General features: G+C 36.4%; 1 protein-coding gene across 2 annotated transcripts; it reads left to right on the top strand.

Annotated features, from left to right (window-relative positions):
- The first annotated feature begins 17 nt into the window (after positions 1-17).
- On the top strand, positions 18-24968 carry LOC105059524 (uncharacterized). Of its 2 annotated transcripts, XM_010942850.4 has the most exons (11): positions 18-402; positions 527-848; positions 944-1042; positions 1133-1356; positions 6173-6363; positions 6601-6709; positions 6838-7151; positions 19387-19779; positions 22178-22262; positions 22357-23922; positions 24378-24968. In XM_010942850.4, the coding sequence occupies exons 2-11, from the start codon at positions 781-783 to the stop codon at positions 24536-24538; spliced, it is 3210 nt and encodes a 1069-aa protein (XP_010941152.1). In that variant the 5' UTR covers positions 18-402; positions 527-780; the 3' UTR covers positions 24539-24968. The 2 variants fall into 2 exon arrangements, with proteins under 2 accessions (XP_010941152.1, XP_010941151.1); XM_010942849.4 differs by having other exon boundaries at positions 18-848.
- The last annotated feature ends 3024 nt before the right edge of the window (positions 24969-27992 follow it).

Below are 27992 nucleotides of genomic sequence, written 5' to 3'. Positions count from 1 at the left end.
CCGCCGGCACGTTCTAATTTGGGTCGCCCCAATTTCCACCTGCTCTCTCGCCCTCTCATATCAGACGTGACGACACTGAGTCCAGACAAGGGTGACCACCCCTCTCTCTCCCCTTCTCTCCCCGCTCGCGCGCGCGCGCGCTCTCTCTCTCTCTTTCCTTCTCTTCCCTCATCTTCGATTGGAAGCGGAAATTGGTCGTTTCGAGCCTATGCCCTTCTCAACCCCGCTTTCGCCGATCGTTGTCGCCCTGGGAAATCTTCTTGCCCTCCGATTCAGGCAGCTCCTCCTCTTCTCACCTTCTTAGCCCTAAATCTTTCGGGTTCTGAGACAAGAATCACTTTTCGTATTTGAACCCTTATTCCGAGAATCCATGCCCTTGTTCCTGGATTCTATGGTATCCGGGTATAACTCTCTAGATTTCTGTGTTGATCTCTCTTTGTGAGAGTATTATGGTTGTGTGTTGTTTAACAGGTTTCTGATGATTAATTGGTGATTATATTTCGTGCTATCTGTGGATGGTTTTTAGGTGTAACTTTTGAATAGCGCGCTGTACATAACTCTAGGCTTTGGCAAGAAGGGGTTGCTTGGTTTGGGTTTTTTTTTTAAGTGGGCATTGTTGAGTCTCTGGAGTTGAATGCAGTGGTAGGAGCATCAAGGTATTATTTTTGAGGTTGTTTGATTTGTTTGGGGAAATTGAGCTACTTGGAGCTTCGGCAACCACCTAGAAAGTGGTTGTGCCTTTCTGGTTCGTAAGTTTTTTTGTGCATTTTGTCATTGGGAATGAGTCTGGAGAATGAGGAGCAGTTGATGCTAGAATCTCCCCGTGAAAGTAAGCCCGAATCTCGAAAGTAAGTATTTTTGACTAAGATCTTCTTAGCTTGTCTTAATGCACTGATATTGTTCGCTGAACCCTTTGTTTTTGCTTTCTTGCAATGGGACTCAGGCGGTCAAAAATTTCCTACACCAAAGATTTTCTTTTGTCGCTCAGCAACTTGGATATTTGCAAGAAGTTGCCCAGTGGATTTGATGCTTCGATTCTGAGGTATAGTTGGAATGGGTCTGTGTTAAGTGCTTGATCGTCAATTGCACTCTGAAATGGTTTGGGCTTAACCCCTGTTGTTTTTGGAAGCAGTGAACTAGAAGATGCTTCTAATAGCATATTTGAGCGGCAAAGAGGTCTAGGAGGCTTACCTTTGCAGGGTTCAAAGCGCAATGACTATGCTTCACTACCATTAAATAGGTGGGATGGTTCAGGTAGTTATTCTCGAGGAAGCTTGGGAAGGTGGGACACCCGTTCTTTCGGTTCAAGTGATAGAGATGGAGACTTTCAGTCAGACCGTGAATTGTTTATGCAAGGTTTGTTGGTTGTGTACATTACTATTGATCAATGAAGTTTTCCTTCACAGACAAGCTATGAGAATTGTTTTGCTCTGATGCTTGCATAGTGGTTTTCCGGATGTATTAAATAGCTATGTGGATGTTGTAATGTTTTTATTTCTTTCTTTTCAAGTTGATATTTATATTTTTTTTGTGGTACAGTTAGTTAGGTAGTTTTAATTAAATAGCTATTCTGTAGATCATTTATATGTTTAATGTAACCATTGGTAACTTGGTATGATTGGTTGTAATTCATATTCGGGGGTGCTTGGTTCGCGACCGAAATCAAAATCGAAATGGGAATCAGAATGGTTTGAAATTGGAATCGGAATGACCAAATCTCCCGAAGCGCTTGGTTCGTGATTGGAATCAGAATCGAAATCGGAATTGGAATGAAAATTTGAACCCATAGAAGAGAGTAGGGATTGAGTTCTATATAGATTGAGCCATTCTCATTCCACTTCAGAATCGGAGTCGGAAGGGACTCCTCCCAACCAAATGGTTGGAATGGAAGTCACCCATTCCGATTCCGATTCTAGACCCCCACTCTCTCCAACCAAGCACCTTTTTCAAGTATTTCCAGCAAAGAATGTTGTACCATCCCGAACTGCTCGATTCGAGGTCTACTAATCCATGTCAAGGGTGAAGTGGCATGATTCTACCCTAGGGTTTGAGAAACCGGCAGGGGAGGGGGAGAGGGAGAAGGAAAGGGAGGAAAAAATAGAGGGAGGGAGAGGGAGGTCGAGGGGGGGTGTGTGTCTGGGGTTGGGGGGAGGGGACTTGAAGCCCCCATCTCCTCCAGCACATGAGAACCGGGGTGGGGTCCTCATTTCAAATGAAACAGGGGCTTCGGCCCCTTTTTTCTTTTTTTTTTTTAAATTTTAAGTTGAGTCAGCACTAAACAAAATAAGGGCTCCCTCCTGTTCTCATGCTCCGGAGGAGATGGGGGCTCAAAAGGCCCCCCTCCCCCCTCTCTCCCCCCCTTTCTCTCTTCCTCTCTTTCCTTCTCCATCTCCTCCTCCCTTCACCTCTCTCTCTCTCCTCCCCCACTCCCTCCTTCCCTCCTTCCCTCTCTCTCCTTTCCTCTCTCTTTTTCCTCTTTCTTTCTCCCTCTTCCCCTCCCTTGTTGGCTTTGTTTTGTTAATATGGGCTCAGAATAGAACGGCATAATTATGTACCGTACCATACTGTCGGGCAACTGGTAGGGGTTCCGATATCGGCACAGCAAATCTTGATTTCAACTATATGCTGACACTTATATGTTCATGCTATTAACCATCTTTCATTACTGGAGTTAATTAAAACTATGAGTTTCCGTTGGTATATTAGGAAATGAATGGCAGCTATTGAAAGTTCGAAATATACATGTTTATATACATGCAAATGATTATATATGACATTTAAAACAATTGAAGGAAACCTTTTAATGGTGTTTGGGTAATTTTATAGTTGTCTTATTCTGGAAGAAGCAATTTTCATATTCTGAATAACTACTGTTTTCCCACATTCCATACTTTACTTCTTAAACAAACATATTGTTGGACTGTCATATTGCTTTTCTTTTGGTAACTTTTATTTAATAGTGCAATACACTTTTAGCTTTTTGAAAATGCTGCTATATTTAAAATGTTTGTGGATAATTTTGTATTTTTAGGACTTCTCTTTATGTATATGTGTGAAAAGGAAAAAAAATCTTGCTTGGCGAACCTAACAGTTGATTTCATGTTGAACTGAGTTTTAGATTCTATTGGTATTAGGAATATATTTCTCAGTTGAGTAATTATCATCTAGTTACCTATTGCTTGGCAACCTTTATTTTTTTTCATATTTCGTCCTATGTCTGCCTTTTGTTTCTATTGCCTTTTATGGTTTATCTTGTATCAACTACCATAAATCATACCATGAATCTTGGAAAACAATAAATTTTGTTTTGTCATTTTAATTGTTTATTGTTATTATAGTAAGTCTTGAATCTTTGGACTAATAAGTAATTGTGTCATACTATATAATAATATGGTTTTAGATGATGTTTAGCCTTGTATTTTCTATATATCCATCAAAGCTCATTTTTCTTGCTCTAATGCATCTCTTTGATCAATGCTTTGACTCCCTTATAGGCTACCAAGAATTTGCATCAGAAAAGTCATAAAAGCTTATAAACCTTGCATTTGAGTGATTGATTCTGGTGCTTTCATTTATACAATGCTAGAGAAAATTTAAAAGTGAGAGATTGTGGAAGATGAAATTGAAGGATGGTTTTTTGACTTGAGTTGTTCAATGACTTCGTAACTGATGATGGATATTGATGGAATGTGCAGTATCATTTCAAAGTTTGAATGCAGCTTTGAGACTATTGCACTTATGCAACAGGCACTTTCACTAGTCATTTTAGAAACTAGAGGGGATTATCTCTCTCTTTAATGTGCAGCCAAGAACAATGATCATGTCTTTCAATAGCTTCTTTTGGAGTTCTTTGCTGCTCGATATATTCTGGATCTTAATGCATGGGTAGCTGAATGAGTATGATAATGAGTTTGTAGCGAGCGAAACACATGAGCGTGTGTGATTGCTCACAGTTGAAAGAGTTGCGGAATCAAGTTCCTAGAAAACTGTGACTCTTTATAAAAAAATATTCGCAAAAGTAATATATGTTTAGTCATCGAGTTAAACTAACTGAGAAGTATGTGACATTAGGTTGTTCGGGAATGCCTGTGTAACTAAAAGCATGATATGTCAGGTTTTAGATTGGATGGATTGACCTGTTTAGGTTTTCTAGGTTATTTTGCTCTCTGTATGTGATTGTAATCACTTTCCAAGTCTTATGCATATGAGTGTTTGGTGTTATGCTCTGGTATACTGATCGAGGGAGTTGAGTTAATTGATCATGATGATGGCGTTGTGACTTCCTTCTTATTGGTAATATCTATTAAAGTAAGCCTACAGGTGAATGGACAAATTTAAAATACAAGAGATAGTTGGGACCTGGGAAGAAAACGAAATGACTTGGATCCACCAGGAGAACGTTGAGGTCCTCCAGATATATATTATAACCATTTAATCAAGAGCTCCTCAATATGCTTTGGTATGAATATGATCTCATCCTACATAAATGGACCAATATGTATTAAGCCAAAGAAACATGAATTAATATGGGTTGTATCTAATCAAAAACTTTTTCTGAGTTATTCTAACGTGAAGAAACCAAACCATTCTTCATATGACTCAAAAACCCAGATGAATCCCATGTTCATGCTTGATCAAGTACAAGTTTAAGTGTAGAAAGGGTCATGTTTGATGGTTTTTGAAAGATTTCTATCAAATTTGTTTGTCTAAGGGTCTCAAACGAGGCTTTCAGTAAGCATTTAGATCAGTTTGTTATGATCATGGAATTGAGGCTAGTGTTTCTATTTGGCTGTTTTGTGCCCTATCTATAAATGTATTTCCTGATGCAAAGTGGTTCCACCTTTGTTCAGACTCTTTTCAAGCATAAGGAAAATCTAGAGGACTTTTCTACACTTGCACAACTCTATACTTCATCTAGGTTTCACTATGGACTCCTTTTTTGAAATCTTCCTTTACCAGGAATTCGGCAGCAATTTTGCTTGCTGATGTCAATTTGAGTTTTGGTTGTAAAACATTTGCATAACTTTGAATTGTTCCTTGATCTTTATGCTTCACCCGATATAAATAGCTTCAGTTTTTCTGGTTTGGTTGCTCTTCTCTGTCAGAAAAAGAAAACAAGATGATGAATAAGTAGGGAAAGGAACCTCTTCAGTTTTCAGTCTTAATCTAATCTTAGATTTGGATACATAAACTGCAGATAGGAGAGAAGGATCAGTGGCAAAGTAACTAAAATGTGGCCCATGTTGGCTTCCTAGGGGAAATCAGGTAAAGTGAGTTGTGTAAAGACTTGATGTTCAAATGCTAGCGTGGATTTTGAATTAATGGTCACTTTTTAAAAGAGTGTATCTAAAATGACTCTTTGGCTTATAATTTGTACTTTTGATATGAAAGAAATTACCCTACATCAAACTTCTTCACTTTCGCTGTTCTACTAGATTAATTTCAAGTCTTGGGGAATTCCATAGGATTTCTTCATGTCACCCTTCCCACCATCTGTTCTTATTGTCGGCCTCCCTATTGCGCTGAAGTAGCTTGGACATGGAATTCTGTATCGGGCCGAACCGTCCAGTACACCCCATACCATAACATACCGGTAGCGTATTGATACAGATGTACTGCAGCATACCGCATACCGACAATATAGTGGGATTTTATCAGTACGGGGTCCGGAACCAAGAGGGCGAACTTTGAGCTTGGTTATATATTAACATTGGATTTGAGTTTGTTGTTAGGTTGACAACTGACATAAAATGTCTGGCCAATCTTTTAATTAACCTTTAATGGCTTAGATTGTGCTTCATCGCCAATGAACATATTTTCAGAATGCGGAAGTAAATAATTGATTAGATAAACAAAAGGTAAAAGATAAAGGGGCAAGAGGAAGGGATGTGGATATGGTACATTTTCCTATTAGGTCCAGCACATTTATGTATAAGTTCTAGAATTATGCATTCATGTCGAAAACAGTATGATATTGCAATAATAGTGCTCTGAAATTATCAGAATATCCCTACTGCATATGTTTTGATGCTTATATTCATTGGCATGCATCATACTGCTTTCAAGGATTTTCATGTGGGTTGAATCATTATTGTATGGTTGCATGCCTCTTCTTCTTTGCGATGAATTTCAGTGGGTTCTGCCACTTGAGTGATTTGTTTGGCTCATACAGATTCTGGTAGGCGGCTTGGAAACCAATCTCGACGTTTCTGGCAACATCCAGAGCATGATGGACTTTTGGGAAGTGGTGCTTTTCCAAGACCCTCCGGATATATTGGAGCCTCAGAACCAAAGGATCGGGGAGGTAGTCAGTATCAGCTCAATAAGAGTTCTGAACCTTATCAGCCCCCACGACCATATAAGGTTCACCCATTTCATTTTATAAGTTTGAAATCTTTGTTTTAATGTTTCTTTTTGTTTATCTGTTTTGATTTCTTCCTACCTGTCTTTGATCCTTGCCTTATTGGGCTTTGGTCCTGGATCTAAAATGCATCTCTTCCTCTTCTTAAGGCTGCTTGTAATGCTACAGAAATATAAGTAGCTTGGGTTTAACATATCATTTAAATCTCTTATAGGCTAATGCTTTAAAATTATATCCAGGCTATGCCTTTTCCACAAAAAGGCAGCAAGGATTTCTGTAATGATGAAACATTTGGTTCTGCTGAATGCTCAAGTCAGGAAAGAGCAGAGGAGGAAAGAAAGAGAAGATGTAATTCTTTCAATCTATGCTTAAGTGTTACCAATTTAACTTCTCATGCTTTTTTTTTTTTTTTTAATTTTTTCTTTCAGACATGAGCCATATTTATTTCTTTTTTAAATTTTATATTTTGTATGCAGCATCCTTTGAGTTAATGAGGAAGGAGCGACAGAAAGCACTACAAGAGAAGCAGAAGCATTATAATAGCAAAGAAAAGCTTGATGCTGATATTGTTGCACTATTAGAGAGTTCTGTTGATAAACAAGATATGATGAATGGAAATGACAAGTCAGATGACTCTTTGACATCTTCCCTTTTCTGGCATGATTCTTCTAGGTCTTCTTTCCTTCCTCAAGCTCCTGCATCTAGGCCACTTGTACCTCCTGGTTTTGCAAATGCACTAGTTGAGAAGAGTCAATCTGTGCAGTCTTCAAGCACTTCCCTTGAATCCGAGGTATTAGAGTTGCACCTTTTGGGGTTAATAAGAATATTGTTACTAATCAAAAGTGTAGTTTACTTTCTCCTGATAGCAACTAGATGGTTTTAAGCTCAATATTTAATCTGGTTCAGAAAAAAGATGTATGGAGTATGTAGTTATCCATTATTTTTTATTAATTGTTTTTTAGTTACAATAGCTGCTGTATATGGCTTGAAAGTAACTCCATATGCAGCTTGTAGTTTTCATGCTTAAAACATATTAGCTTCATTTGAATACTGCATTACCAAGCTACTTGATATGCTCAGTCTCTATTCTTTGGTGTCGTGGATATATTGGTTTATCAATATGAATTGTGTGGTCAATATGATCTGCTGAATGATTTGAAGCTAGAAAACGCCTTAAGTTGGTTAGAGTTATTTACTTGTTGATATTAACAGCTAGAGTTTTGCTGAAAGAGGGGTAGTCAATGTTCAAGGGGCAAAATCTAATGAAAGAATGTAGATATTTTTTTACCATAGTTTTGATTTCAAATAGCATTACAAATGGAGATGGAAACTTATATACCATGAAACTGGTAAAATTTAATGGTTCTTCTAGATTATGGATCTTTCTTTGTTGGCAATAAAAGAAGAAGAAAATAAGATTTGAAGATGAGGTTTCCCACTGAAAAATTCAAATAGTGGATTATCTTCCTCATCTTTCTCTTCTTCCCACTTACACTGGAATTAAGATGCACCAATGTTGGAATTAAAATCAAAAACTCAAACTATAGACTATCAAATTGTGAGATGGATAATTGTGTTGCTTTAGCAGCAGGTATTTTAGCAAATGGTGATCATCCATGCATAGCTCTGGGGGAATATTATCCATGGAAAAGCAATATTTGCTGTACAAGTACCAGTATTGTTTTGTTATATCCAGTACAGTATGGTACATCCCCTGTATGAACACGAGAACTGGAGACTGTTTTCTCGTGCCCAATCATGGTACCCTCTGGGATTAGCACAACAGGATGCTGAACAGAACTGGTTGGTTCCACTAGGTATAGGCTGGTTCAGTCCCTGTGCTGTGTCAAAATGTACCATACCTGTACTTTAGTGGTACAATATGGTACATCTGGTGCAAAGTGGCACAGATTGGTACAGTGAACCATGAATGAATTGTGATGGCCCGGCCCATGTAACAAGCCCACAAAGCCCAAAAAAAAAAAAAAAAAAGAGGAAGGGAAAACAGAGGAGAAGACTTCCTAAGGGAGTCTTCTTCCTTCTCTCACCGATTCCCAACCGGAGTCGGAAAGAGCCCCCTCCGGCTCTATTTAAGGAGGAGAACCCTCCTCTCTCCCTCTCACTGGAGATCCCGAAGTCCATTGGCGGCAATCGCCGGAAAATCATCGTGAAAGACTGACCTGTGCCCGTCCAATTTTCTCGCCGGAAAGCCTCGCCGGCGTCGAAGGTGAGCCTTCTCCTCCTTCCTCTCTTCTCCCCTTTTCTTTCCATGCCGGTGTGCATGCTCGCCGGCGACTGAAGTCATCGGATTTTTTTGAGAAAGGGATTCGGTCCCTTTTAAATGTGTAGGTGCGGTGGTCGCCGCCGGCCACCGACTGGGCCCTCCTCTTGCCGTCGGGTTGCCCTCCTCGTGCCGACTACCGCCTCATGCTGGTTGTGCCGCCGGTCAGCCAGCCAACGAAGGGATTGGAGATCCCCTGTTTCGGCCTATGGCAACCCACGGGAAGAAGAAGAAAGAAAAAAAGAAAAAGAAAAGAAGAAGAAGAAAGAAAAAGAAAAAAAAGAAAAAGAAGAAGAAAGAAAAAAAGAAAAAGAAAAAAAGAAAAAGAAAAAAAAAGAAGAATAAAAATAGAAAATAAAATATAGACTCTCTCTCTTCTTCTCTCTCTAATTTTTCTTTTCTTTCTACTTTTTACTTTCTCTCTCTAGATTATTTCTCTCCTAAGATTTTCTAGAATTTTGAAGAATGATGATGAATTTAAATGATTATAGTGATGGATTTTTGATCTGCGATTGCCGGACGGTACACTGACACCCACTTTGATCAGATTAGGTATTTTTAAGATCTATTTTTCATGATTTTATTGAATTATCCACATGATAATCTTAGCATGATTTGATCTGATCGATTGGATTTGTTGAATCATATCGTCTGAGGAGTTCAAGATGAATTTTCTCTCTCTAAAATTTTTTCTCTCTAGAATTTTCTCTCTCTAAAGCCATTCTTCTCTCGATCGATTTTTTTCTCTTGATCGATTTATTAATAAGGAATTTCTTTTAATATTTCTGATCTCATGAAGAATCTTGATCCATGATTGTTGGACAGTGTGTTGGCACTCACCTTGATCAGACCATGAATCTTTAGATTTGATCATCCATGATCCCGATTTAGCCATGACTTGATTTGATCATATTGATTTCACCAATCGAGATATTGGACCAATCGTAATGTTAGATTGTGTCACCTGATCAATTCGAATTGTACCTCATGAATTTTTTCTCCTCTGATTTTCTCTCTCCACTTGATTCTTATGAAACCAATGAAGAAATCTCGATCCTATCACTTCGAATCCGATTTGATCCGATAGTCAAATTTTGGATCGTTTATGTCTTAATTAGATTTTGATTAGATGAAATTAGATGATCGGATTCAATCTAAACCGTTGAAATATGATATTAGTATTCTTTCTGATTATTGAATTTGATCTCGTATAGGTATCATTGACACCTGATAATCGGATATTGTGATATGGTTTATGAACTGAAGAATTTTGGAAGAAAATTTATAGAATTATGTGGATTTATTGGAATGCGTTCGAGGTAAGTAATGTTTCACTTTTTCTAGATTTATCGATAAATTATAATGTATTTTTCTGATATGATTTGTGAAACGATACATGAATTGGATGAATGATATTTTGTTATGAAAATATTTTATTTGAAATGTTATGATGAAGCATGATTGAACATATTGATTTCATGATGCATTATATTGATTAATTTCGATACTACATGATTATATATTTTCTTATCGAAATTAGAATATGAAACATGATTTATGAAGAATTCTGATATAAGAACAATATGAATTGACAATCTGACTATGTAAAGGACCCCGCCAATGGGGGCATATATGTTGGTAATTGATTTGTCCTGAGGGTTTATGTCACCAGAGAGACCAGCGACAAACCGCCAGAGAGACCAGCGGTTCCGAAGGACTTTGCTGCTAGATGATTCGCAGCTCACTGCAAAAAGATACGCGGTGTTATGACCCTGCCACAGGGAAAATGTGGTCATAGCTCATGGTTGATGAAAAGAATTTAAGAATGAAAGAAATTGAAATCTCAAAAGAAACTCGAATTTTGAAAAAGAAATAAATTTGGCATGAACTATATTGCATAATCGAAATTAATCAATATAATGATCATGAAATCAATATGTTCAATAATGCTTCATCATAACATTTCAAATAAAATATTTTCATAACAAAATATCGTTCATCCAATTCATGCATCGTTTCACAAATTATATCAGAAAAATACATTATAATTTGCCGATAATCTAGAAAAAGTGAAACATTACTTACCTCGAACGCATTTCAATAAATCCACATAATTCTATAAATTTTCTTCCAAAATTCTTCAGTTCATAAACCATATCACAATATCCGATTATCAGGTATCAATGATACCTATACGAGATCAAATTCAATAATCAGAAAGAATATGAATATCATATTTCAACGGTTTAGATTGGGTCCAATCATTTAATTTCATCTAATCAAAATCTAATTAGGACATAAACGATCCAAAGTTTGACTATCGGATCAAATCGAATTCGAAGTGATAGGATCGAGATTTCTTCATTGGTTTCATAAAAATCAAGTGGAGAGAGAAAATCAGAGGAGAGAGAATTCATGAGGTATAATTCGAATTGATCAGGTGACACAATCCAACATTACGATGGGTCCAATATCTCGATTGGTGAAATCAACATGATCAAATCAAGTCATGGTTAGATTGGGATCATGGATGATCAAATCTAAGGATTCATGGTCTGATCAAGGTGAGTGCCAACACACTGTCCAACAATCATGGATCAATATTTTTCATCAGATCAGAAATATTAAAAGAAATTCCTCATTGATAAATCGATCAAGAGAAAAAAAATCAATTGAGAGAGAAATGGCTTTAGAGAGAAAATTTTAGAGAGAGAATTTTAGAGAGAGAAAATTCATCTTGGACTCAGACGATATAATTCAACAAATTCGATCGATCAGATCAAATCATGCTAAGATTATCATGTAGATAATTCAATAAAATCATGAAAAATAGAATCTTAAAAATACCTAATCTGATCAAAGTGGGTGTCGGTATACTGTCCGGCGATCGCAAATAAAAAATCCATCACTAGGATTATTTAAATTCATCATCATTTTTCAAAATTCAAAAAAATCTTAGGAGAGAGAAATAATCTAGAGAGAGAAAGTAGAAAGAGAAAGAGAAATTAGAGAGAGAAGAAGAGAGAGAGTCTATATTTTATTTTCTATTTTTGTTCTTCTTTTTTTTTTCTTTTTTTTTCTTTTTCTTTTTCTTTTTTTCTTTCTTCTTCTTCCTGTGGGTTGCCTTGGGCCGAAATAGGGGATCTCCAATCCCTTCGTTGGCTGGCCGACCGGCAGCGTAACCGGCATCGGGCGGTAGTCGGCACGAGGAGGGCAATCCGGCGGCAAGAGGGCCCAATCGGTGGCCGGCGGCGACCACCGCACCTACACATTCAAAAGGGACCGAATCCCTTTCTCAAAGAAATCCGGCGACTCTAGTTGCCGGCGAGCATGCACACCGGCATGGGAAGCAAAGGGAAGAAGAGAGGAAGGAGGAGAAGGCTCACCTTCGATGCCGGCGAGGCTTTCCGATGAGAAAATTGGACTGGCACAGGTCGGTCTTTCGCGATGATTTTCCGACGATTGCCGTCGATGGATTTTGGGATCTCTGGTGAGAGGGAGAGAGGAGGGTTCTCCTCCTTAAATAGAGCCGGAGGGGGCTTTTTCCGACTCCGGTTGGGAATCAGTAAGGGGAGGAAGAAGACTCCCTTTGGAAGTCTTCTGTGTTTTCTCTTCCTTTTTTTTTTTTTTGAGCTTTGTGGGCTTGTTACATGGGCCGGACCATCACATTCTTCTCCTCTAAAAGAAATTTCATCCTCGAAATTTTTTTTGCTTGAGTCTTCATAGTTTCTTACCTGAATCTCATCCACGAATATTTCAATATTCCAATTCTTGATATAAATTTATTCTTAAATCATTTCATAAGGAAAAAGTCGGTACATCAAATATCGATCTGAAACGAAACCATTCATTTTCTTATTTATTAAGACCAACGTCTTCAAGATTTTTAATATTTCAAGATTTCGAAATTATGCTCTCATTCCCTATAAAATAATGTTCAATACCTCATGACTAGATCAAAATCAAATATATCTCTTGTGAATAGAAGAAAATCAATATCTTAATTTCTGAATAAGAATTTTATTTTTCATCATCATTTATTTATTTATTTATTTTTTTTCAAAATATTAACCACTCTTAATTTCAACCCATCATAAGATAGGAAAAATACTTCTATGAATCATTTGATGCCATCTTAATCAATCAAAATTCAAAAATATTTTTTCTTATTCGTACTTTTAAAGATTGAAGATTAATCATTTCAATCTCATTTTCGAACTTTTGATATTTTAATTCTCGAGGCAACTTCATCATTAAGTCATTTCATAAAGATTAATATCACCAATGTTGATTAGAATTAATATCACTATTTTTAGTCATCGAAATTTTTTTACTCAAACCCTCAAACTCTTAAATATTTTAATTCTTGAAGCAAATTTTATCATTAAGTCATTTCATAATAAAAATCAATAACTCAAAAATCGATCTAAATGAAAACTATTTTTTTTTCTTATAATCAAAATCAATATCTTTATTCTAAGTATAGCAATTTTTTTTATCTAAATATTAATTACTCTTAATTAATCAATTCATTATCAAATTAAATTATAAATAATTTCAATCCATCTTTTGTAGAACAATCGTCAATATCAATAGATAACCTTAATCTTTTCCATTCAGTCAGAGAAATAATAATGATCAAAAGAGTTCAAACTTCAAATTTTGTTATATCCTGGAGATAAATATTTGAGTATAATAATTTAAGATCAAAATCATTATTCGATAAACAATCTCAAATTTTTCCTAATAAATAGAGAATTATAAAATTCAATTCTAAGATAGAGAAAATTTATCTTTAAATATTCTAAATCTAAAATCAAAAATCAAGGGTCCACTCGTCCTAGAATTAGGATGCTAAATATTTTTTTTTAGCATAGTAGACGGAAGTGCTACTTTTGAAAATCACATTAGAGATATCCAAAAATTATTCTTTCCAATATCAATGAATTTCTTGTATCAAATAATATCATCTATCAAAATTCTTTAACTCAAAGAGTTAACATTCCTGACTTACTCAAAGTAATCCAGATTACCATGCTTCCACTGCGCACTCTGTTCTAACAATCAAAATTTCTTAGGTTCACCCAAAAAATTTTGATCAAATTATTTCTTTATCTTATCAATAGAAAAGATCTAAAATTTCAAATTTCAATTGAAGTCAAAGATTAACTTTCGATTTTCATTCATACTTTTACTGGTGCACAATAATCTTGATTAACCCTTGAGTCCAATATCACATTTAAAACTATCATATAGATTTACTATAATCAATATGAATCAAATTTTAATTCTCATATCAATTCAATTCGATAATTTTCAAATCAAAATCCTTATAAGTCAAATCAACAAAAAAAATCCTTCGATGCTTCACCAAATTTGGACATAATCCGAATATATAAAAATTTCAAATCATTATTTTTTTTTTAAATTTCTATCATCAAGATCCTTAATATTTATCAAGTATCCTTTCACAACAATCATACAAGTCTTAAAAATTAAATCTCTATTTAATAGTAGATTCAATTAGGGACCTCATTAACAAAAGCAAAGGAACTCCATATCAATTCCTAAATCCAAAATTTCTAAATTGTAAATTCACATGGGTCCCATAATCTCAAATAAATATAAATCATATCTTTTATCTTAATCTAAAGATATCAATCTTTCATTAACAACCTCAACAATAATATTAGAAAATCTCTTGATCAACTTAGATATGAAATCTTTAAATTAAAATTTTATACACATCATATAGTCTCCAAAAGACACAATAAGATATATTATTTAGATCCAAAGATGATGATTAAAGATTCCAGTACAATAAATATCCTACAATCTCATAATCCATTTCATCCATAAGAAATAGGTTTCTTTGCAATATCCTTAAATATGCATTCATCCTAATATGTCACTTTATATATATGATCCACATATCAAGTTCAATTTCGATAAATATTTCAATCAAGCATCATAAAATATTTTCTTAATCCATCCTGGAATAACATTTTATCATCAAATTTTTATCCTGCCAATAATAGTCAACTTCTCAACTAAAAGTAATATCATAGTATTATTCTCACATCGAATTTGAGCTTACGATTCACTTGAATAATCAATGATCAAATTAATAACCACAATACACAATAAAATTTCATGTCAATCCTTTTGCAATTACTTTTGATCAAAATCTAACTAATCATATCATGATCAATAGATCATCCATCATATTTCAAATTCTATATGTCATAATCTCTTGTGATCCTTTCATACATAATCTCAATGTTTAACAAAAAATTATAAAGATTTTTTTTCCACTACAATCATCAAAGATCTACACCATAATGTCCCTAGTGTCTATCTACTGACACCCATACTATATACATCTTAGTTCATCCACTAATGCTCTGATACCACTTTAATTGTCACGCCCCCGATCCGAGATTGTGAATCGAGGGTCATGGCAACCGTCGCATACTCATAGAAAACTCTTCCCATAAGCATGCAAGGCATCTTATCATGCTATCCTAAAACAACAGCGGAATAATTAGTCAATAATTTAAATCTAAAACATAACGATCTAAATTTTTTCTTTAATATCTCAATAAATTCAACAATGATTCATAGGCCTTACATCAAATTCAATAAGACTTTCAACCTGAAATAAAAGTATGGAGATTCTGCTTCTGATCACTCTTCCATTCATATCTTGTATCATTTTAATTCCTCAACATCTGTAAAAAAAGTAAAATAGGAGGTAATGAGCTAGACAGTCCAGTAAGCAATGATCACTTTCAACAGATTTCATCAGGCATCTAAGTAAATAATTATTTATAGAAAATAAGTATATCGAGTTCATCAATTTGAAATCAATTTTGATTGTGCAATATAGTTCATGTCAAATTTATTTCTTTTTCAAAATTCGAGTTTCTTTTGAGATTTCAATTTCTTTCATTCTTAAATTCTTTTCGTCAACCATAAACTATGACCACATTTTTCCTGTGGTAGGGTCATAACACCGCGTATCTTCTTGCGGTGAGCTGCGAATCATTTGGCAGCAAAGTCCTTCGGAACCGTTGGCCTCTCTGACGGTTTGTCACTGGTCTCTCTGGTGACATAAACCCTCAGGACAAATCAATTGCCAACGTATATGCCCCCATTGGCGAGGTCCTTTATATAGTCAGGTTGTCAATTCATATTATTCTTATATCAGAATTCTTCATAAATCATGTTTCATATTCTAATTTCGATAAGAAAATATATAATTATGTAGTATCGAAATTAATCAATATAATGCATCATGAAATCAATATGTTCAATCATGCTTCATCATAACATTTCTATTAAAATATTTTCATAACAAAATATCATTTATCCAATTCATGCATCGTTTCACAAATCATATCAGAAAAATACATTATAATTTGCTGATAAATCTAGAAAAAGTGAAATATTACTTACCTCGAACGCATTTTAATAAATCCACATAATTCTATAAATTTTCTTCCAAAATTCTTCAGTTCATAAACCATATCACAATATCCGATTATCAGGTGTCAATGATACCTATACGAGATTAAATTCAATAATCAGAAAGAATACGAATATCATATTTCAACGGTTTAGATTGGATCCGATCATCTAATTTCATCTAATCAAAATCTAATTAGGACATAAACGATCTAAAGTTTGACTATCGGATCAAATCGGATTCGAAGTGATAGGATCGAGATTTCTTCATTGGTTTTATAAAAATCAAGTAGAGAGAAAAAATCAGAGAAGAGAGAATTCATGAGATACAATTCGAATTGATCAGGTGACACAATTCAACATTACGATTGGTCCCATATCTCGATTGGTGAAATCAACATGATCAAATCAAGTCATGGCTAGATTGGGATCATGGATGATCAAATCTAAAGATTCATGGTCTGATCAAGGTGAATGCCAACACATTGTCCAACAATTATGGATCAAGTTTTTTCATCAGATCAGAAATATTAAAAGAAATTTCTCATTGATAAATCGATCAAGAGAAAAAAATCGATCGAGAGAGAAATGGCTTTAGAGAGAAAATTCTAGAGAGAGAAAATTTTAGAGAGAGAAAATTCATCTTGGACTCCTCAGACGATATGATTCAACAAATCCGATCGATTAGATTAAATCATGCTAAGATTATTATGTGGATAATTCAATAAAATCATGAAAAATATAATCTTAAAAATACCTGATCTGATCAAAGTGGGTGTCGGTGTACCGTCCGGCGATCGCAGATCAAAAATCCATCACTAGGATCATTTAAATTCATCATCATTCTTCAAAATTCTAGAAAATCTTAGGAGAGAGAAATAATCTAGAGAGAGAAAGTAGAGAGAAAGTAGAAAGAGAAAGAGAAATTAGAGAGAGAAGAAGAGAGAGAGTATATTTTATTTTCTATCTTTGTTCTTCTTTTTTTTTCTTTTTTTTTCTTTTTTTTTTCTTTTTTTCTTTCTTCTCGTGGGTTGCCTTGGGCCGAAACAGGGGATCTCCAATCCCTTCGTTGGCTGGCCGACCGGCGGCGCAACCTGCATCGGGCGGTAGTCGGCACGAGGAGGGCAATCCGGCGGTAAGAGGAGGGCCCAATCGGTGGCCGACGGCGACCACCGCACCTACACATTCAAAAGGGACCGAATCCCTTTCTCAAAGAAATCCGGCGACTCCAGTCGCCGGCGAGCATGCACACCGGCATGGGAAGGAAAGGGGAGAAGAGAGGAAGGAGGAGAAGGGTCACCTTTGACTCCGGCGAGGCTTTTCGGCGAGAAAATTGGACGGGCACCGGTCGGTCTTTCGTGATGATTTTCCGGCGATTGCCGCCGATGGACTTCAGGATCTCCGGTGAGAGGGAGAGAGGAGGGTTCTCCTCCTTAAATAGAGCCGGAGGGGGCTCTTTCTGACTCCGATTGGGAATCGGTGAGAGGATTCTCCTATGTTTTCCCTTCCTCTTTTTTTTTTTTTTTTTGGGCTTTGTGGGCTTGTTACGTGGGCCGGGCCATCACATGAATAGATTTCTCCTCTTACGACTTTTGAGGTGGAAGATGGTGCTCTTTTTACTGACCCCGAAGAAAGTAGCCCAAATGGGTCTTGTTGGGTTACATTTGCTCTTGATTGTCAAAGGCTAGCCTAGCTACTTGGTGATGCGGATATCCCTTCATGGATGGGAAGGAGCAATTAAGCCTTTGTATATATGTGTCGAGCCCAGATCATCAATTCAGATATTATTGCCCAGATCATCGATTCAGATATTATCTTGGTATATGCTGCATGATGTTGATGGATTGGCAGAATATGGTAGCGGCATGACAAAAGGGGTCCGGATGGGGAAAAGATGGTTGATGAGTGCCTTGGTTGAGGCTAATGCGTTGTCTTTTCAGGCTGTTGTAATGATTAAAATTTAAAACAAAATTTTCAGCATGGGAATGAAACAGCAACTGGCTTCTATCTTCAGGTTTCCACCCCATGAGACAACTCTGCAAATAAACTCCTTTGTTTATAGAGGATACAATCACTGTCTGGTTAAGCAAAATCCCTGCATTCTTGAGTCATGAAGCAGGATTATGTGTTCGAGGGGAAATCATATGTAAGACTTAGCCAAATCCAGCATATATGCTTGGATCTGCTATGCATTCAAAACCTTTTGTATGTAGTAACACGAAAAGATTTAAACCCCATAACCGATAGATGATGGATTCAAACCACAATAGCCAATAGATAGTCAATGGTATGCACAATTATGTGATTCATGGCTGCTCCACCACCTTCATATGCATCCAATGTTATGGATACGTGGTACTTGGACTGGTGTGGTGGTGGCTCATCACCATCACAATGATGTGGAGCATAGAGTAAATCAGATGGTACCATGGGTGGCATGATCAGTATGTGTTTATTGTGGCACTGATAATATATGTACAACACCAACGGTGTGGTGTTAATGTACCAGTCTTTGTATGCCTTCCATTGTTTTTACTATGAAATTTAAGTTCGGTTGTGTCAATAAGTAGACATAGTTGTATGATGCTTTTTTGTACATTATATTACGTAAAATTGTACCATGTTCATGTTAAATAGCAAAAGATTTAGGTTTCTAGGATGATTTATGATGCTAGATTTCTATGAATTAGTTAAAACCTATGTGTTCAAATCATATCTATACACTAGTAAAGCAGCATTTTTTTTTTTGTCTTTACTGCAAATTTCTTTGATCTACTCCCATATCCTTTTGTGTCCCAAATCTTGGGACAATACGAAACTAGAGGACTGTGTCAACCTCTGATTGGCACAGATACCATACGTGGTACTTCTCTGATCGAAATGGATGCTTCATTAGTAGTTTGTTTCATTTCCTTACCTTAAATTTGATAATATGAAAAATAAAGGATCAGTATTGGTTTTTGCTAAGAGTGCATGTTCAGCATATGCAACCTTAAGCCAGCTGGTGAGAGAACTATGTTAGTGGCTAACTCTCTTCTGTTTGAACTTTCTCAACTAATAAGTGGATCTGCTGGTCCTTATAGGTGATTAATTTGAGCTAAATGAATTATATTTATTGGATAAAATGGCACCTAAAACTTATTGAAAGGAGAGGAGTTCTCTAGTTGGCTAACATTGTTTCATTTAAACCTGTTCTACTGTAAATAGGTGTACCCCTTCCCTTGTTAGTCAGTAGTGTGTATTAACCATGCTGCACATTTTCTCTTTACCTTCTCAGGCTAGAAGTGCTGTTGTGGAGGATAAGATTCCTCTAGATGGCATGGATAAAGATCAAGAGAAAAGAAATCAATCAGCTGCATGTATAAATGCCAATGTGCAGAAAAGTGGCTCCATGAGCACTTTTGTTTTCTTTGTAAATGAATGTTCATCAACAAAAGCAGAAGTTGTTAAACCTTCGATTGGTTTTGAAAATGTGGCCACTATGACATCTGGTCTTCAGAAAGTCAGTGAAGTTTGGGAAGATGATATAGTGAATGATTTTTCCAACAAAAAAGAGACAAAGTCTGAGATTGTGGATACAGTGGGTCAGGATCATTCTACATCAATTCTGGGAAAGTTGTTTGGCAGTGCTCTGGCAAAAACTTATGAAAGTTCACCTTCTTATGTTGAGGTATGGTAATGTATCTTGTTCAGCTCATCTTTGTGACTTTTTTCCTCCCTAATAGCTTAGTACCTAATGTCTCGGCTTTACATTCTAATACATTTCTTGCTAGTCTTTTCCTAACTAATAAGTTTGGCGCAAGTAATTACTGGAAATTTTCAACTATTTTATTCTTAACTATCATTGTCATGTAGATGTGTATATCATGAATATTTTAGTAGGTGATATGCTAGCAAAGCTACAACTTTGCTGTTTCCTTTCTATAATCTTGGTTAGCTTCAGTCTTTCTTGGATTTTCGTGTTTCCTGTGCTTTTATAGTGTTTTAAGTGTGACTGAGTTGAGTAGCTATTTGGTGGAGGATAATTTTGCTATTATGTTTCGATGGATCATGGAGGGGGTATGTAATTATGGCTTTTTTGGTGTTAGAATTTAATTGGGCAAATTAGCTATCTTGCTAGTGAAGGACTAAATGAACTTGTGAATACCCGGTGATGCTCTGTAAAATATAAGTACTACCTGTTTTTCCAACTTTTTCATATAATTCTTAGGGTTTCATTAAGAATTTTCTTTTAGCATTTCAGCAGTTAAAAAATGTATGCATAAAAGCAAAATCATCAGATCATTCACCTGTTAATGATATATAGTTTTTCTTACCTGTCCTCTCTCTCCTTTTATTTTTTACCTCTTGTTTTAGTTTGGGAATGTTTGGTAATCTGCTATTAAGGTGCTGGGTGAAGCTGTATATTGTTGTCAAAGATATTTTGTACATTAGAATATTTGTAGTTTTTTCAACTTTATATTTATAATTTCATTATATTTTTTCTCTAAGTATATTTATATTATTTCTTAAATCAACTTACTTTTTTTCAATTAAGTGTTAGATGGAAAGCAGCATTTTCACTCATGATCAATGTGTTTTTGTCATCCTACTTCACTGTTAACTAATGCAGTCTTCCATCCTATCCTCTCTCCTTTTATTTTTTGATATCCACTCTTTCCTTTTAGTGCATGCAAAAAACAAGATTTGTTTTTTTTGGCTTTCTTGTTGCCCAATAAGTGCCTTAGAAAATGGCGGTTGAATTAGACTTTCATTGAATTATTCAAAACATTCATAGCTTTCTCCACAAGTTGTTACTACTGAATGGGCTAGTTGTTCTTAGCCTGCATAAAACTCAGGGCCTGTTTGGTCACTTGTTTATGAACATGTTGTGGTTCCGGTTATTGCAGTCAACCTAAATCCACTTTGGTTTGGTGTAATTTGATTTGCATATTTGGGCCAAATGTAGCATTTTGACCAAAGGCCAAAATGACCTTAAGTTGAACTGCAGTCATTGGGCAAGTGCTAGTTGTCATTATGAAAGCAAGAATAGTTAGTTCGTCTTAGTATTTTAATATCTTTAAAATATATCAAAATGATCATGTAGTCAATGTCAATTAGTTTTGGGATTAAGGCTTGGTTGAGTTGAGTTGAGTAGAACATTATAAAAATTATTATTGTATAGTAAAAAAATGACATGTATATTTTTGTGTACTTTAAATAATATTAATAATATCAATCAATATATTAGTTATTGATATAGGGTACTAATATATTAATATATATTTCTATATTGATGTATTGTTGTGTATATAAATGAACAACCAGATTCAGAGTCGTTTTTCTACATTTGGTCAAACAAATTTATATATTTTCTGCAAGCAATCCCCATAAAACAAAAGATTTATCTGGTATTGAAATACTGGAATTACAACCTTATGTAGCTCCATTTACACAGCATTCTTGTTCACAGTCTACCAAACAGGCACTTAATAGGCACATCATCCTCCATCAATTTATTTTACTCTGTGGACAAAGTTTAGCCGAAATTCTAATAGTACATGTACCTCAAGTTTTGTTTCCTCTGTTTCTAGTTTAGTGATCCAAGTATGCTGAGAGTCTCATGTGTTCTCACATGTATAGTGTAAAGTTAGTTCAGAGTGATTTTAGCTATCAGAATTACATAGAAATGCGATGCATATTAATGTAATCATCATTTTGCTTTTGCGTTTCTTCATATTGGAAATTTGCTATTATGTATGCATCTGTACTGTAATGATTTACTCCATTCAGCAAAAAGTACAGACCGCATTGGAAACTACCTCGCCTATTAGTTCTTCAGTACCCTGAAAACAAAAATCCATAAAACTGCCAGTGGCTGTTTGCTTGCAGTTACAATACCTGTTTAGCTTCCAGTTGCTTCTCATGATAGTTTTGCTCCCAATTTATTCTATTCCCCCTTTTTATTAAGGATACATATTTTATTATTATTTAATACATGCTGTTATTGGAACAAAGACAAAATGTATTAATGGTGACGTATAGATGCATGAGGAGCATCAGTGACTGATCCTCTTGTTGCTTTACAGAATCAGGGTCTCAAAACAGATGGGGAAACATGGAGCCCTGCAGTATCTGAATCTTCTAAGTTTGCTCGTTGGTTTCTTGAAGAAGGTAAAGCGATCAAAATATTGAGACCTTGTAATATCTCTGGAGCTTGTTTTTCTCTTGATGTAGCACTTAGCAATTTTTTTGGGTTTTTTTGTAGGAAAAAATCCTGTGGAAAATTTCTCATCCAGGGACTTGTTCCCTTTAATTGTCAGTGATGAGAAAGTAGGTTTGCGAACAGCTGCAATTTCTAATGACAAAGCTGCAGGGCATATCCCACGAAGCTTAGCTTTTGAGAATAATGATAATGCATCCATTACATCTCCTGCAACTTCCTCTATAGCTGGGATATCTGAGCAGTATCATCAAGGTGATAAGCCCGATTCAAGTGCTGTTGTGCTTACATGTGAGGACCTCGAGCAGTCCATCTTGGGTGAGGTTAAAGATAGCAGTTTAACTTTACGGCATTCTGTACAGGGAGCTTGGACTATATTAGATGGTAAATCTGAAGATCAGAGAACTAATGTGGATGATCATGCATCCCAACATCTTCTTTCTTTGTTGCAGAAGGGAACAAAGAACCATGGAACGGCATCTCCTATGTTAGGTGTGGAATCCTATGATAGAATCATCATCTCAGATGTGAAAACTGATCTCAATCTTGGGGGTGTTGAGAATTCTACTGCAAGCTATTCTGAAAGAGTCCCCGGTTCTGAGAATGCTTTGACGCTAGAAGTATTATTTGGGGCAGCATTTATGAATGAGCTCCATTCTGTGGAAGCCGCAGTCTCAGTTAATAAAGGTTCAGCTGGAGGGATTAATGACAGCAATGCTCCTCTGTCACATGGATTACCAGTTTCTCATACAGATGTTTTCTTCTCTTCTAGTTCAGGTGAGTATCAATCCAGCAAGACCATTCATGAAGGAAACATGGTAACTTTAAACCATATTCAGGAAGCAAGAGGCTGCAATATTCTGGGGCCTGGGGTAGATCACAGAGATTCACCTATTGAGGGTTCAGTTCTTGGCAGTGCTGGTGCTGAAGAGGGAGCTCTGGAGATTCACCTGCCAGAAGAGGACAGTTTGATCACAGTGAGTGACTCTTTGGACACTATAACATCTGACGCTTTGCCCCTTGTGAATGCAAATAAAACAGAGGAGCTCTTACGTGAAAAGACTGTGGAAGAACTCAATGATAAATTGCTTAATGTTATTCCCAGAGATGCGGAGCGCATTCAAACACTGAGTCTCGATGGTCTGCCTTATTCACATGGCCACTTTGGTGTGGTTGATTCTGATAATCTTTATCATAATTTACAGGAAAGGCCATCTTTGCAGTCACCTCATCTGATGAATCAGACAAGGCCTTTATTCCAGCAATTGGATCAACTTGCTAATAGGAATCAACAGATGGAGTTCATGGGTCCTGAAGGCATCCATCATGATCTGCAGCATCCTTTCCATGCTAACATTATTCCTCATCATGCTTTCAAGAATGCTAGTGATCCACGGTTTGATCCTGCTGCTCATCATCTGATGTTACAGCACATGTCACTTCCAGGGAATTTCCCACCACAATACCCATTTCAGGGGTTTCCTAGAGGTTTACCACTATCTCATCCCATCAATCACATGCCAGGTTATTTACCTGAGATGGGCAATGTACATAATTTTCCAATGCCCCACCACCAGCCAAATGATGGTGGCCTGGGAATGGGAATGCCAGGTAAAGTTCATGGCATTTATTTAGATTCTGCTTGTTTTCAGTATATTTTTGATTGGTTGATTGTGTTCAGTCTGGTTTTGGTGGAAGATTGATTCAGATGCTGAAATTAATCATTATCTACATGTTGCCGCTGTTTTTACAGTTGAAAAAAATGGGATAAATCATTTAACAATCCATCATGTGTTGTGGTAGATTTTGTTAGTTGTCATCTTCTGAGCTCAAGTCCCTGTAGTTAAGTTTCAACTGCAAGAGTAGAAATTGCTAGGAATTTGGCTTATGTGCCTCAGGATGCCATGTTTCCCTTGTTTAGGTGGACAAATAAAAATTCGCAACGTAACTATTCCTACAGAACCACTGAATGTTCATTTATTTGTGAACCAACACATTCGTCTCTATATTTGTTTTTCATTCTGTGATGTGATTTGTTTCTTCCTGTTCTTTGGTGCCATATGCAGGACGTGTTGTTGGGGTTGGTATGGGTGGTCACCCAGGGGCACTTGAAAGGCTGATTGAAATGGAAATGAGAGCTAATGCAAAGCAGATCCACCCGGCAGCAGTTGGTCATACTCCAGGTATTTGTAGTCCTGATATCGACATGAACTTCAGGTATAGATGACTATGGAAAAGCTCCAAGTCATGTTAATCTCAGAAGGCTGTGGAACTCCTTGTTTCTACGGATGTGGGGTGAATTTGTTTACCCTCCCAGCTGGTGTAATCTGTAATGTAGGATATAATTTCAAATAGCTTCTGGATGAGGTCTGGGTTTGTTCTCATCTCCTATTCCCAAAACAAACAGGAAAATGAAAAATCAATGGTTTGTGTGAGAGAAGGATAGGAGGGATATGATGGCGATGCATCTGAGACGGAATCCCCATGTATATACCAATCAAGAGTTTTTCAGTGTGGATAGCTTATTATAATGCAGTTCTAAAAGCTAGTCTCAGCATATATACTTCGTATACAGGGGAAGGTCTTTTTAAATGTTTGAGAGAAGATATGGCTGGGTTTGTATGAACATTGATGCTATGCTAAAACCCTTTTGGAAATCTGGTCTCTGTTAATTTTGTATTTCATGTTTCTGAGCGAACGAGTTCTTTAATGTGGCTATATTTCTTTGGAACTTGTTCTTATCAAATTTTGATGGATCAAGTCCTTTGAATTAAGCTTGCAGGTGATGGTTCATTCTTGTTCTTAACTGGAATTCAAACTGATTAGAATCAGCATTTATGGTTTGATGCCTTCTGTTTTCATGAAGGTTCGATCCATGGCTGGGATGCCTGTGCTTCGGATCAAAATTCAACCACAAGATGCAGGATTCTTTATTAGAAGTTAGGGTGTGCTCCAAAAGAGGTTTTCTTCATTGGATAGAGATATTGTTATCTTTGGACTTGCAGGTGGTACATTTGCTGTCTGCGGTGCCCTTGAGATTTCAAAGTGACACCGATCAGCACTTGTATGACTTTGCTTGCACTTCACAATTCACATGATATGTGACTGCAGGTGATGCATCTAACAAAGCAATAGAAAGCAAGTCCAGTGCCTGTACTGAAACTTTGTGCTTATTCCACAATTCACATGACATGCGACTGCAGGTGATGCATCTAACGAAGCAATAAAAAGCAAGTTTCATGCCTGTACTCCAACCTGTGCTTATTCCACAATTCACATGATATGTGACTGCAGGTGCAAGCAAGTCTAGTGCCTGTACTGGGTGCTTATTCCACAATTCACATCATACGTGACTGCAGGTGATGAAAGCAACAAAAAGCAAGTGGAGTGCCTGTACGGGAACCTTGTACTTATTCGGAAAAAGAAAGCATCTTAGCAAAGGTCAGCAAGCCCCAAAATCTCAATAATTTTTGCAGGATTTTGGAAATCACCTTCCTGACCTTGTTTATATGCCAGTTTTTGATATCAAGGAGATATCAAAGAAGCAGGGCAGCTATATGTTCGTTGAGCTGGAAATTGCTGATCCTGTCATTCTAAAATATTTTGGATGTTGAAATCTGTTGAAAGGGTCATCTATGCGATCCTTAAATTCTACAAAGTTGGCTTTCTGGCTTTTTTAGTGATCTGTTCAACTTCTTTTCTGGCCTTTTTTGCTTGCTTCATTCATTGGTATGCATGATGTCAAGTACACAAGGAAAGCTGAATCCGAGTTCACCTAGCAGGCCGCTTCTCCATCTCTCATCTCCTCTCAACAGTTTCCTCTAGGGATGTTGCACCCAGATGGGTTCCAAGCATCCTGGGTTTCAAGTGGCAGGTTGACTGCAAATCCTCTGCTACTTACTCCTGTATCCAATATTCTTCAAGTAACAAAATCTCAGTTTATTTTAGGACCATCAAAAGCTGCCATGTTCTCAAAGTTATAGGGGTTTCCACCAGCCGGGTATATGGAGGAACTGTCACCAGGGAGGGCTTACCTTCCCAAAATCTTAAATATTGCGAATTGCAGGTAAAAACTCTAATATTTTTAACATATTTGCGATCCTTATTTGAACTCACCCATTTTGAGCTAGGGATGCAACTTGAATAGGACTCAACCCAAATTTGCCAGACCAACTTACTCGTTGGGTATGGTTGGATTGAGATATTATAAATTATGCTTGGATCCGAGTTCAAAAATTTCAATCAAATCTCCATTAAGGTTTGGTTAGGGCAGACTGTCAATCCAAATTAAACTTGACCCAGAACGGACGCAACCTGATATATAAATAATTAATTAATTATACTTATGTTTCTGTTTTTGTTTAATTTAGATTGGTTATATGTTTATATATCTGTAATCTTGTTAAATTATGTACAAATGGACCATTGAGACCGCTAAATGTTTGAGGTCTTTACCCGAACAAACATTAATCAAACAAAAATGTTTCAAACATTTGTTTTATCTTAGAATTCCTATTGAATTTAATTTATCTGATTAACATGGTACGACCAAATCCGATCCAACAAACCCGACCCAACATATTTTTAGCTTCAATGGTTTTGAGGTGGGTTGGATTAGAGAAATTCCAGTCGACCCCGTGCTTTCCAGGGTGTAGTCTTGCTCTGAGCTCGTACAGATGGTGCTCTTGTTTTCGGCCTGAATCAAGATACGATCTGCAAACTTGAGGGAAGGCACGTGCTTTATTGATCATTCTCATGCACAGTACAACACGCAAATATATATATATATAGATGAGAGATTGAGGGGAAAAATTTATATCTTATATATTGTGCACGTACTATATGATTATCCACATCGCCAGTTACAACTATTTATTTTTATAAATTTTATTCATCAAATATTCATTTTGAGGGGTTGAGGGGAAAAATTTATATCTTATATATTGTGCACGTACTATATGATCATCCACATCGTCAGTTACAACTATTTATTTCTATAAATTTTATTTATCAAATGCTTATTTTGATGTACTGTTACGAAAATGAATAATGGCGGTATGCATCCTGTGACTATTGTACATCGTGTGGGATATAATTTTTTCTAACGGGGAGAGGCACCTAAAGGGTGTTATATTTGTGATGGGTATTGCTAGAATGGCACCCTGAAGGTTGGCCGATTTGGTTTTATGTTATTATAAGGTGTGTCCAAGCCCATGGCGATGTGTATGCATGGTGCACTGCAATCTTCAGTATCTTTTTGACGGTATCTGTCATCTCATGGATGTTGGAGGAGTACGTTCACTGACACATGACCCCACACTGGCTCTCCTAGTCTCTTGCCTACTTCTCTTTTGCCTCCTTGTCTGAAGCTACGTTTCCCTGCCCAACCCACTTGTCTGAAGCTACGTTTCCTTGCCTAACCCACGCGGCATCACAGATATTTGGATAAATCAGCGAGTTTTGGGACATCCAAAACACCCACAAATTTAAGAATTTGTTATACATAATCAATTCTATGGAAAAAATTATTCTCTCTTTTCCTCTCTCTCAATCCGTGATCCGTTGCATGTGAGTAGCGTAGAAGTGGAATAATATTTTTATACATGGTCTTATATAATCTAATGACCTTCATCCAATAATAATGTTGCTCTATTATAATCTAAATATCAGGGATACGAAAT

Source organism: Elaeis guineensis, chromosome 16 (assembly GCF_000442705.2).
Source record: "Elaeis guineensis isolate ETL-2024a chromosome 16, EG11, whole genome shotgun sequence".
In the NCBI taxonomy this organism is placed as follows: Eukaryota; Viridiplantae; Streptophyta; class Magnoliopsida; order Arecales; family Arecaceae; genus Elaeis; species Elaeis guineensis.
Note: the sequence above shows the minus strand (reverse complement) of the source record. Positions and strands in the feature narration are given on the sequence as shown.